Raw genomic sequence first — 18690 nt, 5'->3', positions numbered from 1 at the left:
AGGCAGCTGGGGTCTGGGCAGGATTCCCCCCTAAAGAACATTAGTGAACTAATTGGGGTTTTCACAACAATCTGACAACTTTCATGATCATTCTTCTGGTGCCAGTTCACATAGTACAAGATTTATTAGATTCCAATTTGAATTCACAACCTCTGGGTTGCTAGTCCAGTGCTACAATCACTTTGCTATGTAACCTCTTATGGCTTAGTTTGAATTCTATATTTCTGTAATAATTGTTCACTATATGTAAATGAATGCTTTCTGTCTTCGCTTTTTAGTAAGATTCCAAAGCATTATGTGTTAAGGCACTGAACTTCCGCGGATGGAATCAAAGTGGGATTGCCACTCCGCTCCTACTTTCTTACTTGGAAATCTTCTCGATCCTGTCTCTCCCGACCTTCCAACTCAGGCCAGGTGAGAACTGTACAGGGCAGCGCACCACTGAGGCCTTCAGTCGAGGGCTGCAGAATCGGATGGAAGGAGACCACACCCCCTTTTTTATGGCACTAGTTGGTGTAGGGGGAGGTGATGGTGTAGTGGTATTGTCACTGGACTAGCAATCCAGAGACCCAGGGTAGTGCTCTGGGGACCTAGGTTCAAATCCTACCACGGCAGATGGTGGAATTTGAATTCAATAAAAATCTGGAATTAAAGTCTAATGATGACCACAAAATCACTATTGATTGTTGGTAAAATGCCATCTGGTTCAGGGAAATCTGTTGGCTCCTAACCCACAGCAATGTGGTTGACTCTTAAATGGCCTAGCAAGCCATTCAGTTTTAACAAAGCCACAACACGTACCACCCAGTACCGAGGCACTGGAACTGACAACGGCAATCTCAACCCTGTCGACCCTGCAAAGTCCTCCTTACTAACATCTGGAGACTAGTACCAAAATTGGGAGAGCTGTCTCACAAACTAGTTAAGCAACAGCCTGACAAAGTCATGCTTACAGATAATGTCCCAGAAAACACCACAATCCCTATCCCTAGTTATGTCCTGTCCCACTGCCCAGCAGAGGTGGCAGCACAGTGGTATACAGTCGAGAGGGAGTTGCACTAGGAGTCCTCGACATCAACTCCGGACTCCATGAAGTATCATGGCATCAGGCCAAACATGGGTAAGGAAACCTCCTGCTGATTACCACGAACTGCCCTCCCTCAGCTGATGAACCAGTATTCCTCCATGTTGAACACCATTTGGAGGAAGCACTGAGGGTGGCAAGGGTGCAGAATGTACTCTGGGTGGGGGGCTTCAATGTCCGTCACCAAGAGTGGCTCGATAGCACCACTACTGACCGCTTGCCAAACCCTAAATGACATAGCTGCTAGACTGGGTCTGCAGCAGGTGGTGAAGGAATCGACAAGAGGGAAAACTCTTGACCTCATCCTCACCAACCTACCTTCCGCAGATGCATCTGTCCATGACAGCATCGGTAGGAGTAACCATCTCACAGTCGTCCTCAATGTGCCTTCACATTGAGGATACCTTCCATCATGTTGAGTGGCACTACCGCCGTGCTAAATGGGATAGATTTCGAACAGATCCAGCAACTCAAGACTGGGCATCCATGAGGCACTGTGGACCATCAGCAGCAGCAGCAGAACTGTACTCAAACAGAATCTGTAACCTCGTGGCCTGGCATATCCCCCACTCTACCATTACCATCGAGCCAGGGTATCAACCCTGGTTCAATGAAGAGTGCAGGAGGGCATGGCAGAAGCAGCACCAAGCATACCTAAAAATGAGGTGTCAACCTGGTGAAGCTATAACACAGGACTACTTGTGTGCCAAACAACATAAGCAGCAAGTGATAGACAGGGTTAAGCGATCCCACAAACAACGGATCAGATCTAAGCTCTGCAGTCCTGCCACATCCAGTTGTGAATGGTGCTGGACAATTAAACAACTCACTGGAGGAGGAGTCTCCACAAATATCCCCATCCTCAATGATGGAGGAATCCAGCACTACGGTGCAAAAGATAAGGCTGAAGCATTTGCTACAATCTTCAGCCAGAAGTGTCGAGTGGATAATCCATCTCAGCCTCCTTCAGAGGTCCCCAGCATCACAGCTGCCAGTCTTCAGACAATTCAATTCACTCCACGTGATATCAAGAAATGGCTGAAGACACAGGATACTGCAAAGGCTACGGGCCCTGACAATATTCCGGCAATAGTACTGAAGACTTGTGCTCCAGGACTTGCCACACTCCTAGCCAAGCTGTTCCAGTACAGCTACAACACTGGCTTCTTCTCGGCTATTGGGAATATTGTCCAGGTATGTCCTGTACACAAAAAGCAGGACAAATCCAACCCAGCTAATTTCGCCCCATCAGGCTACTCTTGATCATCAGTAAAGTGATGGAAGGGGTGATCGACAGTGCTATCAAGCGGCATTTGCTTAGTAATGACCTGCTCACTGAAGCCCAGTTTGGGTTCCGCCAGGGTCACTCAGCCTCTGACCTCATTTCAGACTTGCTTCAAATATGGACAAAAGAGCTGAACTCTAGAGGTGAAGTGATAGTGACTGCCCTTGACATCAAGGGAGCATTTGACCGAGTGTGGCATCAAGAAACCCTAGCAAAACTGGAGCCAATGGGAATCAGGGGGAAAACTCTTCGCTGGCTGGAGTCATACCTAGCACAAAGGAAGATGGTTGTGGTTGTTGGGAATCGATCATCTCAGCTCCAGGACATCACTGCAGGAGTTCCCCAGGGTAGTGTCCTAGGCCCAGCCATCTTCAGCTGCTTCATCAACGACCTTCCTTCCATCAGAAGTGGGGATGTTTGCTGATGATTGCACAATGTTCAACACCATTTGCAACTGCTCAGATACTAAGCAGTCCATATCCAAATGCAGCAAGACCTGGACAACATCCAGGCTTGGGCTGACAAATGGCAAGTAACATTTGCGCCACACAAGTGCCAGACAAAGACCGTCTCCCAATGCACAAATTGAACAGTTCTTCAGGTGGCAAATGTTAAAATGTGTACTGATTAATGAACAAAAAAAAGAGATAATCTAACCATCCCCCCTTCATATTCAATGGCATTACCATCATTGCATCTCTCACTATCAACATCCTGGGGTTTACCATTGACCAGAAATAGAACTGGACTAGCCATATAAATACTGTGGCTACCAGAGCAGGTCAGAGGCTAGGAATCCTGCGGCGAATAACTCAGCTCCTGATTCCCCAAAGCCTGTCCACCATCTACAAGGCTCAAGTCAGGAGTGTGATGGAATACTTCCCACTTGCCTGGATGAGTGCAGCTCCAGCAACACTCAAGAAGCTTGACACATTCCAGGACAAAGCAGCCCACTTGATTGGCACCACATCCACAAACATTCACTCCCTCCAACACCGGTGAACAGTGGATGTAGTGTGTACCATCTGCAAGATGCAGTGCAGAAACTCACCAAGGCTCTTTAGGTAGCACGTTCCAAATCCACGACTGCTACCATCTAGAAGGACAAGGGCAGCAGATGCATGGAAACACCACCACCTGGAAGTTCCCCTCCAAGTCGCTCACCATCCTGACTTGGAAATATATCGCCGTTCCTTCACTGTCGCTGGTTCAAACTCCTGGAACTCCCTTCCTAACAGCACTGTGGGTCTACAGCACAGGGACTGCAGCGGTTCAAAAAGGCAGCTCACCACCACCTTTTCAAGGGCAATTAGGGGTGGGCAATAAATGCTGACCTAGGCAGTGACGTCTACACCTGTAAATGAATTAAAAGAGACAGACAGTCATGGTTGGTGGGGGGTGGTGAAGGTTGGTCAGTTGGGGACAGTGGGTCGGACAGCCGGTGGCGGGGGAGTTGGGGCAGTCTGGGTAAGGGGGGGGGGCGGGGGTGGTGGCAGGGTCGGGTGGGGCCTTGTGGGGGCAGTTGGGGGTAGGGGGAGTTCATGGGGAGTTTGCAAGTTTGCACTTCGGCAATTGCCTTGCAATCCTTTACCTGGGAACTTCTGGGGTGGGGACAGATTGGCAGCGCTGTTTCCCAGAACATCTTTGGGGTACCCTACACTTACACTACCCTGGAGATTGGAAGTTACGGCCCTTCTAAAAGTTAATAAAGTGGAAGCAGAATAAAGAGTAAAAGATAAAGGCTATGAATTCTACAGTACATTATTTAAAACAACCAGAAACCTAGGACCTATGGAAGGATGACAAAAGAATATACTGCCATAACTGTATTTATGAAAATATGATTCCCAACTCCAAAGAAAAATATATTATTTAAAAGAAAACAACAGCAAACCTTTTCCTCCAGGGTTTTAAACATAATAAGCACTTCAGAATAGTGAGGAATGAACCACAGATTAAGGAATGTTCTTCCATCTGCAGACAATAAACTGCGAGGACGTTGATGGAGTTTCCTGAATTAAAAATAAACAGTTGTTGATGCTAAATCATGGTAAAGTCATGTCAAATGCATACACTGTATTGTACTATTTGATGTCTCTGTTCTCTAACAGCTGCTGGCATTGAGCAAATTTGGCCTTCGTGTTAGGTTATCCACATTGTTATATTTCATCTTGCACTCAACAGGACAGATGCAAGAATTGAAAATTTCTGTGAGATTTAGTATCCTTGCATCTGTTCTGATGAGTCCAAGATGAAAAGCTTTGGCAGCATGTCTCCTTTTTCAGCAATCGTTACATCCGTTAATTGTTCAGCTTTGCTCAGGATAAAACAAACATTATATTGAAACTCAAGATGCTAAGGACAGAGGGAGGAAACGATGCAAGTCTCTGCACAATGAGCTCTTGCTTTCATCCAAGTGATGATGGATTTCTCGATGTTGCAGGGATGCAGGATGACAAGAAGGTGAGAAGTCACAGGGACAGTAACTATCGGCCAGTATGGTGCACCACAATGGCAATTCAACAGTTGCAGAAGCTGGGAACAGTTTTCCCGCTCCATTTGTCCAGCAGGGAGCTGTGTGCAACTGGAAAAAGTGAGGTATAATTTAGGAAGTTACCCTAATTTGAATATTGGATATATTTCCATTATAGCTTTTGATAATGAAGGTGTGAAATGAAGCTGCTGCTGGAAATACTCTGGCTACAGTCAGATAGCTAAGAATGGAACCTTTGAAGTGCTGGAGGGGATAGATGTGTTTGACTGTATGAAAAGCAACAGAGAAGTCGAGGATAAAAGCAAAATACTGCAGATGCTGGAAATCTGAAATAAAAACAGAAAATGCTGGAAAAACTCAGCAGGTCTGACAGCATTTGCAGAGAGAGAAACAGAGTTAACGTTGAGTCCATATGACTCTTCTTCAGAGCTCTGAAGAAGGGTCTTACGGGCTCGAAACATTAACTCCATTTCTCTCTCCACAGATGCTGTCAGTGGTGATCCCGAAGGAGGGGTGAGGTTGCAACCACATTGCGTTATCACTTAGATTTATCAATTTAGGACACTAATCAACATGAAACATTCAACGTATGTCATTTTCAAAAACTACTTGTTCATCCGAATGGGCAAAGGAAAATATAGAATTGGGAATTTCAACAGCATTCTCAGCGAAACTTGACAGTTTTTAATGGGCTTCGGTTGTTATTTGATGTTCCATAGGAAATGTGCTTCATACAACTGTAATTGGAAAATGGAAACCCCTGCACTTAAACTGATATTGCCCCATTTGACATAGCCTATTGATTGGCACTGCACAGCATGCTAGATATCCCTTCATGAAATGGCACTCTTCGTACACCAAGCTAGACAGCAACAACTTACATTTATATAATGCCTTTGACGTGGCAGAATATCCCAAGGTGCTTCACAGGAGCATTGTCAAACAAAATTGGCCCATGAGCAACATAAGGGGATATTAGGATAGGTGACCACAAGCTTGGCCAAAAGGTAGGTTTTAAGGAGCATCTTAAAGGAGGACAGGTAGCGAGGCAGAGAGGTTTAAGGAGGCAATTCCAAATTGCAGGCACAGCCCACCAATGGTGCAGCAAAGGAAACTGGAGATGCTCAAGAGGTCAGAGCCGAGAATGGTAACTGGTTGTTCAAAGCTGGGGGACATCGTACCTGAACCTGTCCTGACCCAATGGCAGCAGGAAAGTGTGAAACCAAATAGGATTTTAGCCTTCCTAACACAGGAGAATTGAATAGTTATACTGTAGGACAGAGTATAAATCAAGAAATAATGAGGGCTTGTAAGAAAAGTACTGAAATAATCATGGGTGATTTTAATCTTCACATTGATTGGACAAATCAAATTGGCAAAGATAGCTTTAAGATGAGATCATAGCATATATTCGGGACTGTTTCTTAGAATAATACCTTCTGGAACCAAGCAGGGAACATAATCTTTTAGGCCTGGTAATGTATAATGAGACAGGATTAATGAAAGATCTCATAATAAAATCTCCTCTAGGTAAGAGTGATCATAACATGATGGAATTTCACATTCAGTTTGAAAATGAGAAACATGGCTCTGAAAGTCTCAAATTTAAATAAAGGCAACTGCAAAGTTATGAAGACAGGGTTGGTTAAAATGGAATGGGAAAATAGGTTAAAAGGTAAGCTGGTAGAGAAGCAGTGGCAGACATTTAAAGAGATATTTCATAACTCCCAACAAAGATATAATCCATTGAGAAAAAATGACTTTGTGGGCTGAATTTTATGGTCAACCACAGGTGCTAAAGCAGATGGGTGGAATAGTAAATTAGTGCACTGTATTATCGTTGGCATACCTGCTGAAGGTACACCCACTAACTCCCCCATGGTTTTACAAGTGACGGGGGAGGCGTAAGGCTCGTGGCCCAGTTGAGGTCCATAAGTGGGAAATTAATGCCTTATTAAGGGTCTCATCCCAATGCCGCTAAATTACAGTGGGCAGGAGAGGCTGACATTCCACATGCAGCATGACAGGTTTAACCCTGCTGGTCGGTTAAAGGAAGGGTTTCCCAATTACCGGGCACCAATCGGAGGCCCTTCCTACAGTTTTGCCTCCTCCCACCTCCCTTCGCCGGAGCCTGCCAGCCTGGCCCCAGCAAGATCCCGGATGTACCTGAATGCCTGGGTCCATCGCTGAATGCCACCTTCTTGGCTGGCAGCTTCATGAGGTGGGCCATCCTCCTGGAGATGGGCAGAAGTCCCTTTGCATGCTAATTAAAGGGCTGCCATCCAAAAAAATTAAAGTGGGGCAAGCCAGCTAAATGGAAGCAGATTCGCCCCTGACATTTGCACAGGGGTGGGGGGACCCCAACCGCAGTATATAATCCAGCCCTCTGAGAAGGATACACCATCTGTGGCTAACTAAGGAAATTAAGTATGGTATCAAATTGAAACAAAATGTACAATGCTGCAAAGAATAGTGGTAAGTCAGGAGATTGGGAAAACTTTAGAAACCAGCAAATGATGACAAAAAAAATAATAGCAGGAAAAATTAGAATAGGAGAGTAGACTAGCAGGAAATATAAAAACAGATAGTAAGAGTGTTACAATCTCTGTGGAGACTGATACTTTTTAAAAAGAGATTCAAACTTCCAATTACCAGCTACAAGAATGACATGGCAAGATTTCACATTTTAAATCAGTTGCTGTAACAAATGACTAAAAGCACTATTGACTAAACATCATTTTCTTTTTGTAGGCATCTTATACTTTAAACTACAGAGAGAAATATTCCCCTTTTATATTTATCACATATCTCACTATCCACGGAATTACAGTCCTTTTAGCAAACAGTTCACAGTTACTCCCAGCTGCCCACATTCCTGATTCACCGAGTAGTAGCTTCGAGTGATCGTCTCCAGATATTTTCCTCAGTTTTTGGAGAGCTCCTTAAATCCACCATTAGTGGTAAAGCCTGTTCCAATGACTCTTATTCCCCTGGTCATGCCTGGACCTATCTCCCGGAATCCTGAGAGGCCTGTCGGATGCATCTCTTTGACTAGAAACGGTTTCCCTCCCACATCAATCTTTGGTAGCTCATAAAGACAAGCAGCTGTTTCTCTCTGCTGACCACACTAAACCTCTGTCTGTCTGAGATATTCACTGTTTTGGAGGGAAGCCTGTAATTTGATCTCAAAGATGGCTTCCTCTGCCCTCTCCCCATGGAAACATGAAGCACATTAACCTTGCATTCAGGTAGTAATGATAATTAGCTATTCTTGACACCGCCCCACCCCCCCCCCCCAATGTCCTTGCATCTTGAAGTAAATGGTTAGTTTACAGCACATCTATTTACAATCTGATACCTGCAGCACCTTTCTGGGACTTTGGGAGACTCAGAGCCTACTCATTGTAAACACAGACCCTCCACTCCATTGTCTCCAAGTGTAAATACCTTGCACCTTATTCTCAGTAAAACAATCTAACCCTTCTTCTCTAACAATCAAACCACACCAGTTGACTGTCAGACAGACTTTAGAACAGGTCACATGAACACCCCACCCCCAACTTCATTTCTTCTAAGTTTAAAGCCATAGTCCCAAAATATCTTATAAACTTCATTTTTTAAATCTTTCATAGGATGTAGGCATCACAGGGCCAGCATTTGTTCTCCATCCCTATGTTCCATTGAACTGAGTGGCCTGCAATGTCATTTCAGAGTCAACCACATTTTTTTTATTCTTTCATGGGATACGGGTGTCACTGGCTAGGCCAGCATTTATTGCCCATCCCTAGTTTCCCTTGAGAAGGTGGTGGTGAGCTTTCTTGAACTACTGCAGTCCATGTGGTGTAGGTACACCCACACTGCTGTTAAGGAGGGAGTTCCAGGGTTTTGATCCAGCGACAGTGAAGGAACGATGATATATTTCCAAGATGGTGAGTGGCTTGGAGGAGAACTTCCAGGTGGTGGTGTTCCCATCTATCTGCTGGGGAGTCAGGAGGTGGGTTACTCGCTGCTGGACTCCTAGCTTCTGACCTGCTTTTGTAGCCACAGCATTTATATGGCTAGTCCAGTTCAATTTCTGGTCAATGGTAACCCCCAGGATTTGATAGTGGGGGATTCAGTGATGGTAATGCCATGAATGTAAAGAGCCAATTGTTAGATTTTCTCTTATTGGAGATGGTCATTGCCTGGCACTTTTGTGGTGCAAATGTTACTTGCTACTTGTCAGCCCAAGCCTGGATATTGTCCAGGTCTTGCTGCATTTGGACATGGACTGCTTCAGTATCTGAGGAGTTGCGAATGGCGCTGAACATTGTGCAATCATCAGCGAACATCCCCACTTCTGACCTTATGCTGGAAGGAAGATCATTGATGAAGCAGCTAAAATGGTTGGGCCGAGGATACTGCTGTGAGTCTGGAGTCACATGTAGGCCAAACCAGATAAAGATAAGAGAGTTCCTTCCTTAGAGGACATTAGTGAACCAGATGGGTTTTTACAATAATTGACGATAGTTCATGGTCACCATCATTGAGACAAGCTCTCAATTTCAGATTTATTGATTGAATTTAAATTCCACCAGCTGCCATGGGTGGCATTATCTTGGGCCTCTGGTTTATTAGTCCAGTGACATTACAACCACGCCACCATCTACCCCTCATAATTGTACCAAGAGCTTCTATAAGGAAGAGAGTAGCTAAGGTGAGCATTGGTCCCTTAGAGGATGGAACTAGGAAATTAATAATGGAAAACATGTAAATGTCAGAAGACTTGAACAAGTATTTTGTGTTTGCCATCATGGTAGAAGACACAAAAAGATCCCAATAATAATAGGAGAAAATCAAGTGGCAAAAGGGATGGAGGAGCTTAAAACAATCGCTATCGCTGGGGAAGACTAATGGGACCGAAGACTGACAAGTCCCCTGGGCCTGATGGCCTGCATCCGAGGGTTTTAAAAGAAGTGGCTGTGTACAATTTTGGTCTCCTTACTTAAGGAAGGATATACTTGCACTGGAGGTAGTTCAGAGAAGATTCATTAGGTTGTCTTATGAGGAAAGGTTGAGCAGGTTGGGCCTATACTCATTAGAGTTTAGAAGAGTAAGAGGTGGTCTTACAGAAAAAGATTCTGAGGGGGTTTGACAGGGTGGATGCTGAGAGGATGTTTCCCCTCGTGAGGGAAATCTAGAACTAGGGGACACAGTTTCAAAATAAGGGTTCGCCCATTTAAGATTAAGATGAAGAGGAATTTCATCTCTCAGAGGGTCATTTATCTTTGGAATTGTCTACCACAGAGAGTAGTGGAGGCTGGGTCATTGAAAATATTCATGGCTGAATTAGATTTTTGATCTTCAAGGAAGTTAAGGGTTATGGGGAGGCAGACTGAAAAGTGGCGTTAAGGACACAATCAGATCATCTTCTTGAAAGGAGGAGCATGCTCAAGGGGCCGAATGGCCTACTCCTGTTCCTAGTTCTTATGTTTTTATGTAGGCCAACTGTAGGGCCCAAAACCTAGCCCCAACCAAGATCAGCTACCTCAGCACAGACCAGGGGTCAAAGGTCAGGTCCTGGTCTGGGGATGACTGCTGAGCAGAACATTTATCTGATGAACCATCGGAGTGCCGGTTTCTCATTTTGAGTACAATCTCTCCATGTGCTATGCATCTGAAGCAAAACTGTTGGCAAAAAGGTTCATTTCTGGAACTACTCCATATGAATTACAAGGTGTGTATGTTACAATGTTATAATAAACAAAGGATTGTGGTCATATCACAAAGGCTCAATCAAGATATGGTGTGCAGTAGGAAAAACCTAGGGAGGGGAATATAAACTCAAGTACCTGAGTAAAAACAATGAATGAAAATAATGAGGTGCAGTTTAAGTCACTATTTAAGTTGAGAATAAAGCATTGACAATTGAGCCTAGAAATTATTGTTAACTGGTTCATATGGCTATTCTCTTTCTACTATTTTAAAGAAGTGCTAACCTATTTAAGGTCCCTCTGACATTACCATAAGTTGCGTGTGCATAAGTGTTAGGGTTCTGTGATTCTCCCTTAGTCGGATAGCCCAGTGAACCTCATTGCCTCATCCCACAAGTGAAAAGTGTCCACTTGTGGAACAGGCCCCCAGCCTTCAGGAGAGGAGGGATGGCAAAATAAGCCAATTGTTCACAAATATTCATCAGTGTTTCAATACCAGTTTTTCACATAAGATGCAAAAGGAACACACAGCTTTAAAGAGGCACTGACCTCGGATCAGAAATCAGACCCAGCTCAGAGTCCCGCTCTCCCTTCCTTTCTTGAGGTTGGCCCAACACAAAATATGTTTTCTTGGCTGTGGGAAAGTCTTGCAGTAAACACAACAGGCTATTGTAGTGTGCGATGATCTGGCCTCGTAGAGAGCACCCTGACATGCGCTCATTAAACCTGAGGTAACAAAACCAAAGATTTTGTTCTATTGGTCACTGTTGCCTGTGGTAAATGTCTTTATAACAGCAGGGAAAGGACTTACAGTGAAATATTTTAGAGAAAGCTAAACTTTTAAACAATTCATCTGGTTAAACTATTGTTTACTCCATCAATTACTTGGGTGGCCATTTGTCCCCCAGTCTAAAACCAGGCCGCATGGGCAAAAAGACCTGCCCGCTCTGTGTGTGCAACAAGCTTTAAAAATAAAACAAATTCAATGTTGAGAACCAGAGCTTTTTTATGAGAGGAATGAAGCCTGGAGTTTTTCAAGGTGTGGGTGGGAGTTTTAACACTGATGGGGTGAGGTAGCAATGCAGGCAGGTGACGCCATGGAGTGAAAATACAGCATCTTAGTGATAGTGGGGAAAGGGTTGGTAGCTCAATTGTCATGGTCAAATGGCAAGTCAAGGATCATCACCATCAGATTTGGTTTTAAGTAAGGAGCTGGGGAGAGGAAATAGGATCAGCGATTAGAGTGGGGAGTTTCTGGTAGGGCTATTGAGATCAATGACCAATGAGAATTGTTTGGACAAAGGAGGAACTTTAACCTAAGTATCAGAAGCGCTTCCTGTTCTTCTTTGCTTTGTGTTGTGAGGTATTTAACATCAAGATAATCTACTGGAACAGGCAGATGGGATTTTAATTTACCATCCCTTCCGAAGGACAGCACATCTGACGCCACAATGCAGCACTCCCTCAGTACTGCATTGTGGTTTACCACAGCCATCCGAATGAGGAGGCCAACCCAGATCCACTTGATAGAGACAACAATGCTGCCAACTAAAGCAAACGGACGCACTCAGTTTTCAAGCCCACCACACGGCGGGTGAGTGACTGAGTGGGAGTTAGGCATTTGAATAGCAAAGTCGCAGTGGGAGGGGCGGAACCAGGTGTGATGTTGCACTTCAGGCTGCTCTGCTAAACCTCAATCAGCTAAAAAGCAGATGTACTTTCAGTCTGGGGACAGATCACCTAGTCAAACGCTTGGCAGCAGGAGTGTTGTTGCCTGGAAAGGGAAGAAACAGGGGAAAAAAAGGCTTTGTTGTGTGTTTTAAAGATAGTAAGATGGATGGACATAAACCTGGGAGAATGAAGAAAATAAAAAAGACACCAAGAACATTGCGCATTGGGCAATCTCAAATGATGTGGTTTTAAACTTGGGTTGTGAGAAGGTGTGAAAATTGGTTTCCATTAGGTAGCGTTGAACTAAGTTGTCGAACAGGAACATTTCCATTGAACATTCTGTGATGTACTGCTGAATACAGTTTAGTGTGCAGCACAACATGAGAGCATTTGAAAATATCAATCCAAATAAGGATTGGAAACATGCATTCTTTCAAAATAATAAACAGCTTTAACTTATCAAAGCTACTGAACCACAGAGGATCAGGAAGATTAGCAATATGCTTGCTACAGTAAACAGGCTTAAAGGAGGTAAGTATACTTGCGGCAGTAGGCAACAATTAGCTGTCTTTTGATTTTCTCCACTTCCTCCTGTAAAAACAAACTCTTTTTGAGTGACAACCATATAAAGTTCAGTCATGTTCTTCTCATCCTTATCTATGCCATATTTTTTTAATATGCTTTTCGAGGTGTCTTGCTTCATGGGCCTTGTCACATCTCCTTCCTCCTAGGTTTCCCAGTCAGTACACTATCAAACAATAGGCTTTTCTGACCAGGGGTGTCAGATGGAGAATGGGGGTAAGACTTGTCCCTTTATTTCCCTATTGAGCGTATTTTTATGCAGTTCTGGAATGACCGCTGTGGCAACTGGACCAACTGATTGGCAGAAGCTTCTACCCATCCATTTGACTCTGCTGCTAACCCACTGTCATTTCTCCAGGGACTGTGATTATATATGCACGGTAGGAGTGGTAATTTTACTCCTCCTTTGCTTACCACTGCTGGAGAGAGAGAAATCAAGTGCTACTTTGGGGTTGGGATGTGGCGGAAGGCGGGGAGGTTGAGCAGCAGCAGGAAGGTCTCCCAAATTCTAAGACATGAATGTTTTACTGGTTGAAATACAGGCTAGAAGGAAACACCTTGCAGGGCAGGAGGTTGCATAAACGGGCTATAGTGGGTTAGCTCTTCAAAAGAGCCAGCACAAACTCAATGGGCTGAATGGTGTACTATTCCATGTTGTACTATTCAATGAGCCTAAGGACAAAGAAATGCTATACAGTGTGGAAAGAGATTCAATGACCTCACAAGGGCGACCAAGGTACATCAAAGCACAGTTTCCAATACGCATCCTGCACCATGATGGACTTTACACTCAGCAACTTCATTTTTAGGTTGCTTCTGTATTATTATCTAGGCCTCTGTACATAAGCCTGTTTCCCTGAATAACATCTGAAAACAGTCAAGTGCCACCTTACTAAACCACTCGCAACTCAAAATGTCTGCCTCAAGGGTTCTGCTGTCCTTGAAGGACAGTTGAGCTAAGGAGACAATTCAGTATCACATCTATCATTATAACTCATATGGGGGCAAGAAATGCTTGATCCCATCACATTCCTTTAGCATTATGACCTCTCCCTATAATGGAAAATGTGGTAAATTTCCAGCACCAGAGAATGGGAGGGAGGAGGTGCGAGGAATTTCACTGCGGATAAACCTGAGGTCATGTAAAAAGCAATCTCTACGGGTGTTAGGCCTGCCGATAAGGAGAGGTAGTCGGAGGTGGAGAGGTCAGGCCCAGCGGAGGTGACGGTACAGTGGTATAAAGTCGGGAGGGAGTTGCCCTGTGAGTCCTCAACATCGACTCCGGGCCCCATGAAGTCTCATGGCATCAGGTCAAACATGGGCAAGGAAACCTCCTGCTGATTACCACGTACCGCCCTCCCTCAGCTGATGAATCAGTGCTCCTCCATGTTGAACACCACTTGGAGGAAGTACTGAGGGTGGCAAGGGTGCAGAATGTACTCTGGGTGGCGGACTTAAATGTCCATCACCAAGAGTGGCTCGATAGCACCACTACTGTCTGAACTGGCCGAGTCCTAAATGACATAGCTGCTGGACTGGGTCTGCAGCAGGTGTTGAGGGAACTAACAAGAGGGAAAAACATACTTGACCTCATCCTCACCAACCTGCCTGACACAGATGCATCTGTCCACGACAGTATCAGTGGAAGTCACCAGCCCACAGTCGGTGTGGAGATGAAGTCCCGCCTTCACATTGAGGATACTCTCCATCGTGTTGTGTGGCACTACCACCGTGCTAAATGGGATAGATTTTGAACAGATCTAGCAACTCAAGATTGTGCATCCATGAGGCACTGTGGGCCATCAGCAGCAGCAGAATTGTACTCAAAAACAATCTGTAACCTCATAACCCGGCATATCCCCCACTCTACCATTACCATTAGCCAGGAGATCAATCCTGGTTCAATGAAGAGTGCAGGAGGCCATGCCAGGAGCAGCACCAGGTATACCTAAAAATGAGGTGTCAACCTAATGAAGCTAGAACACAGGACTACTTGCATACCAAACAGCAGAAGCAGCAAGTGATAGACAGAGCTAAGCGATCCCACAACTGACGGATCAGACCTAAGCTCTGCAGTCCTGCCACATCCAGTCAGTAATAGTGGTGGACAATTAAACAACTCACTGGAGGAGGAGGCGCCACAAATATTCCCATCCACAATGATGGAGGAATCCAGCACATCAGTGCAAAAGATAAGGCTGAAGCATTTGCCACAATCTTCAGCCAGAAGTGCCAAGTGGATGATCCATCTCAGCCCCCTCTGGAGGTCTCCAGCATCACAGATGCCAATCTTCAGCCAATTCGATTCACTCCACATGATATCAAGAAATGGCTGAAGGCTCTGGATACTGAAAAGGCTATGGGCCCTGACAACATTCCGGCAATAGTGCTAAAGATTTGTGCTCCAGAACTTGCCACGCCCCTAGTCAAGCTGTTCCAGTACAGCTACAATGCTGGCATCTACCCAGCAATGTGGACAATTTTGTCCAGGTATGTCCTGTACACAAAAAGCAGGACAAATCCAACACGACCAATTACCACCCATCAGTCTACTCTCGATCATCAGTAAGGTAGTGGAAGGAGTCATCAACAGTGCTATCAAGCGGCACTTGCTTAGCAATATCCTGCTCACTGGCGCACAGTTTGGGCTCCGCCAGGGCCACTCAGCTCCTGACCTCATTACAGTCTTGGTTCAAACATGGACAAAAGAGCTGGACTTCCGAAGTGAGGTGCGAGTGACTGCCCTTGACATCAAGGCAGCATTTGACCGAGTGTGGCATCAAGGAGCCCTAGCAAAACTGGAGTCAATGGGAATCAGGGGGAAAGCACTCGGCTGGTTGGAGTCATACCTAGCACAAAGGAAGATGGTAGTGACTGTTGGAGGTCAGTCATCTCAGCTCCAGGGCATCACTGCATGAGTTCCTCAGGGTAGTGTCCTGGGCCCAACCGCCTTCAGCTGCTTCATCAATGACCTTCCTTCCATCATAAGGTCAGAAGTGGGGATGTTCGCTGATGATTGCACAATGCTCAGCACCATTTACGACTCCTCAGATACTGAAGCAGCCCATGTCCAAATACAGCAAGACCTGGACAATATCCAGGCTTGGGCTGACAAGTGGCAAGTAACATTCGTGCTACACAAATGCCAGGCAATGACCATCTCCAACAAGAAAGAATCTAACCATCGCCCTTGATGTTCAATGGCCAGAAACTGAACTGAACTAGCCATATAAATACTGTGGCTACAAGAGCAGGTCAGAGGCTAGGAATTGTGTGACGAGTAACTTAGCTCCTGACTCCCCAAAGCCTCTCCACCATCTACAAGGCACAAGTCAGGAGTGGGATGGAATACTCCCCACTTGCCCGGATGAGTGCAGTTCCCAAAACCTTCAAGAAGCTTGTCACCGTCCAGGACAAAGCAGTCTGCTTGATTGGCACCACATCCACAAACATTCACTCCCTCCACCACCGATGCACAGTCGCAGCAGTGTGTACCAGCTACAAAATGCAGGAATTCACCAAGGCTCCTTTGACAGCACCTTCCAAACCATGACCACCACCCTCTAGAAGGACAAGGGCAGCAGATAGATGGGAACGCCACCACCTGGAAGTTCCCCTCTAAGTCACTCATCATCCTGATTTGGAAATATATCACCAATCCTTCACTGCCGCTGGGTCAAAATCCTGGAACTCCCTTCCTAACAGCACTGTGGGTATACCTACATCACAGGGACTGTAGCGGTAGAAGGCAGCTCAGCACCACTTTCTCATGGGCAATTAGGGATGGGCAATAAATGCTGGCCCAGCCAGTGAAGCCTAGATCCCATGAATGAATAAAAAAGGTTAGAAATGAGGTGGCAAGAGATGGGTGGTAAAGGTTGGGCGAGGCTCATTTTAGGTGGCATCATCTAAAGGTGATTTTTTTGCATTTCTTTTACACTCAGCTGCTATATCTTCAAGGGGAAATGTCATTTTTCAGATAGCTAAACAAGCTCTTCTTTTTCTGATATCAATACATCAATAGACAATGCCTTGGAGGAAATGGTCGGCCACTTCTGTAGCCACCAATCCTGTTCATGAAACTATGCATAACTCACATATGGGTCTTGAGTGGCATGCACTGTGTCAATTGCTCAATGTGACTGTGGGAATCCTGTCAGTGTGTTGACTTGGATAACTGTTAGATGGTTCTGTTTAGAAGGAAATGAACTGGATGATCCACCTGAAGACAGCATTGTTGATCTTCTTCATACAATGATGAGCTGCTGCTTGACTAAAGGAATTTATGAGGTGTTGCTTGGAAGCATTCAGTTGCAAAGAATTTCATGGCACTTGTGATTTTAACTGATATGAGACAATGCAGCTCTCCTGGGCTACAGATCTTCATCCATCAGCTGACATGTATCCCTAATTGCCTCCGCAGGGAAACACAGCCTTCTGAGCTCGAAATGTGCAGAGAGATCCAAGTCTTCCAAGTCCCTAAATCCTATGGAATGATTACCTTGTGTAGGAAACAAACATCTGCAATGCCTCACTCTAAGTATTTCCAATCTATCCTCTTCCATATCCCCACCTTCCCAATCTTCAAAATATAGGAATAAAGGCATTCCGATTACGAAATCCAGGTCAGTCCAAAACTGAACATTCTGCAGAGCTGACTAGATAGAAGTGGTGACAGAACTTCCACACCATCAGAAACTGATGTACAGGCAAATTAACATCAACACTCAGCTCCAGCAAACAAACTAGCCTCCCCAATGCAGCATTAGACTAGAGGTGCTACTGCATTGCTCATAGCATCGCTTATTTTACGGCAGCTTTGCTTCAGGTTGAACTTTGGAGAAACTGGAGCGGGAAAGCTGGTCAAACCTAACCAGCTGCATTTAAAGGCTAAGAGGAGATTTATTGGGGCCTTTTAAAGTTATAACCACGTTTTGAGAGAGTAAATATCTGCTAGGTGAGTCAGTGACAAGAAGTGATCGATTCAAAGTGGTCATAAAGAGGGCGAAGCAGGAAGCTGGGAAAAGTTTTGTTGACACACGCACACAGATTGTTGGAGAATGGAGCGCTTTGTCACAGGGAGTGGTTGATGCAGGGAATATTGAACCTTTTTAAGGGAAAGTTGGAGAAATATTTGAAGCCAAAGGACCATGCAAGGCAACGTGAAGCAGTGGGATTGGGTTTGGATTGCTCTAGCGAAAAGGTAGCAAAGGCACAAGCGGCCAAATGGTTTCCTGCTGAAGTGTAAAACTCCTATGATTCTAGCTAGCTGTGCTGAGATCGGAGGGAAAATTCTCACAAAGTGAAATATAATCAAAAACTAATCTGCGCACATTGAACAAGATAACAGATGGTTCGACAGATGTAGGCTCCTTATTGGCTTGCAGCTTGATATCTTCATAAGTAGCTCTACCATGGAGACAAATGGAAACCTGCACCATCTTGGGAATACGTAAACGCTAGTGCTTCCCAGCTGGCCATCTGTTGCTCTCTCCGTACTCTCCCACATTAAATCCTGGATGATGCACGGAGTTCATTAGTACAAGGTTGAAATGGGGGCAAGGCAGCTTTAACCCCCGGTCTTCAGCTTTCTGCCCCTTATTCTCACCAGACCTGCATCCTTTACAGGAAATGTTAATACTCACAGGGTTTTTCATGATTGGCCCCGCGGTGCTCTTCTTCCTAATGAAGTGATTCAGCATCATGTCACGGGGGCCTAGTTTCTCCAGTTGGATTGAAACAAATGACTCTGGAGGCCTGCAAAGACAAAACAGCAGAAGTAAATTCCTGGGAACATCTCTATAACAAAATATACACAAACTGGGTGTTTGTTAATGTATTTTTCAGTCCAGAAATAATAAAAAAGGAGGAAAATAAGTAA

General features: G+C 45.0%; 1 protein-coding gene across 1 annotated transcript in view; it reads right to left on the bottom strand.

The window, feature by feature from the left end:
• The window catches only part of ccdc162 (coiled-coil domain containing 162), a 271702-nt gene that overhangs the window by 110582 nt on the left and 142430 nt on the right, over window positions 1-18690 (bottom strand). Inside the window, exons 26-29 of the mRNA XM_078542866.1 lie at window positions 18455-18566; window positions 12769-12833; window positions 11106-11282; window positions 4264-4381 (exon numbers count right to left, since the gene is read on the bottom strand). Coding sequence (XP_078398992.1) covers window positions 4264-4381; window positions 11106-11282; window positions 12769-12833; window positions 18455-18566 — 472 coding nt within the window. The remainder of the gene's footprint in view (window positions 1-4263; window positions 4382-11105; window positions 11283-12768; window positions 12834-18454; window positions 18567-18690) is intronic.

Source organism: Cetorhinus maximus, chromosome 5, assembly GCF_964194155.1.
Source record: "Cetorhinus maximus chromosome 5, sCetMax3.hap1.1, whole genome shotgun sequence".
Lineage (NCBI taxonomy): Eukaryota > Metazoa > Chordata > Chondrichthyes > Lamniformes > Cetorhinidae > Cetorhinus > Cetorhinus maximus.
The sequence above is the reverse complement of the archived record's forward strand: the minus strand, read 5'-3'. Positions and strand labels throughout refer to the sequence as shown.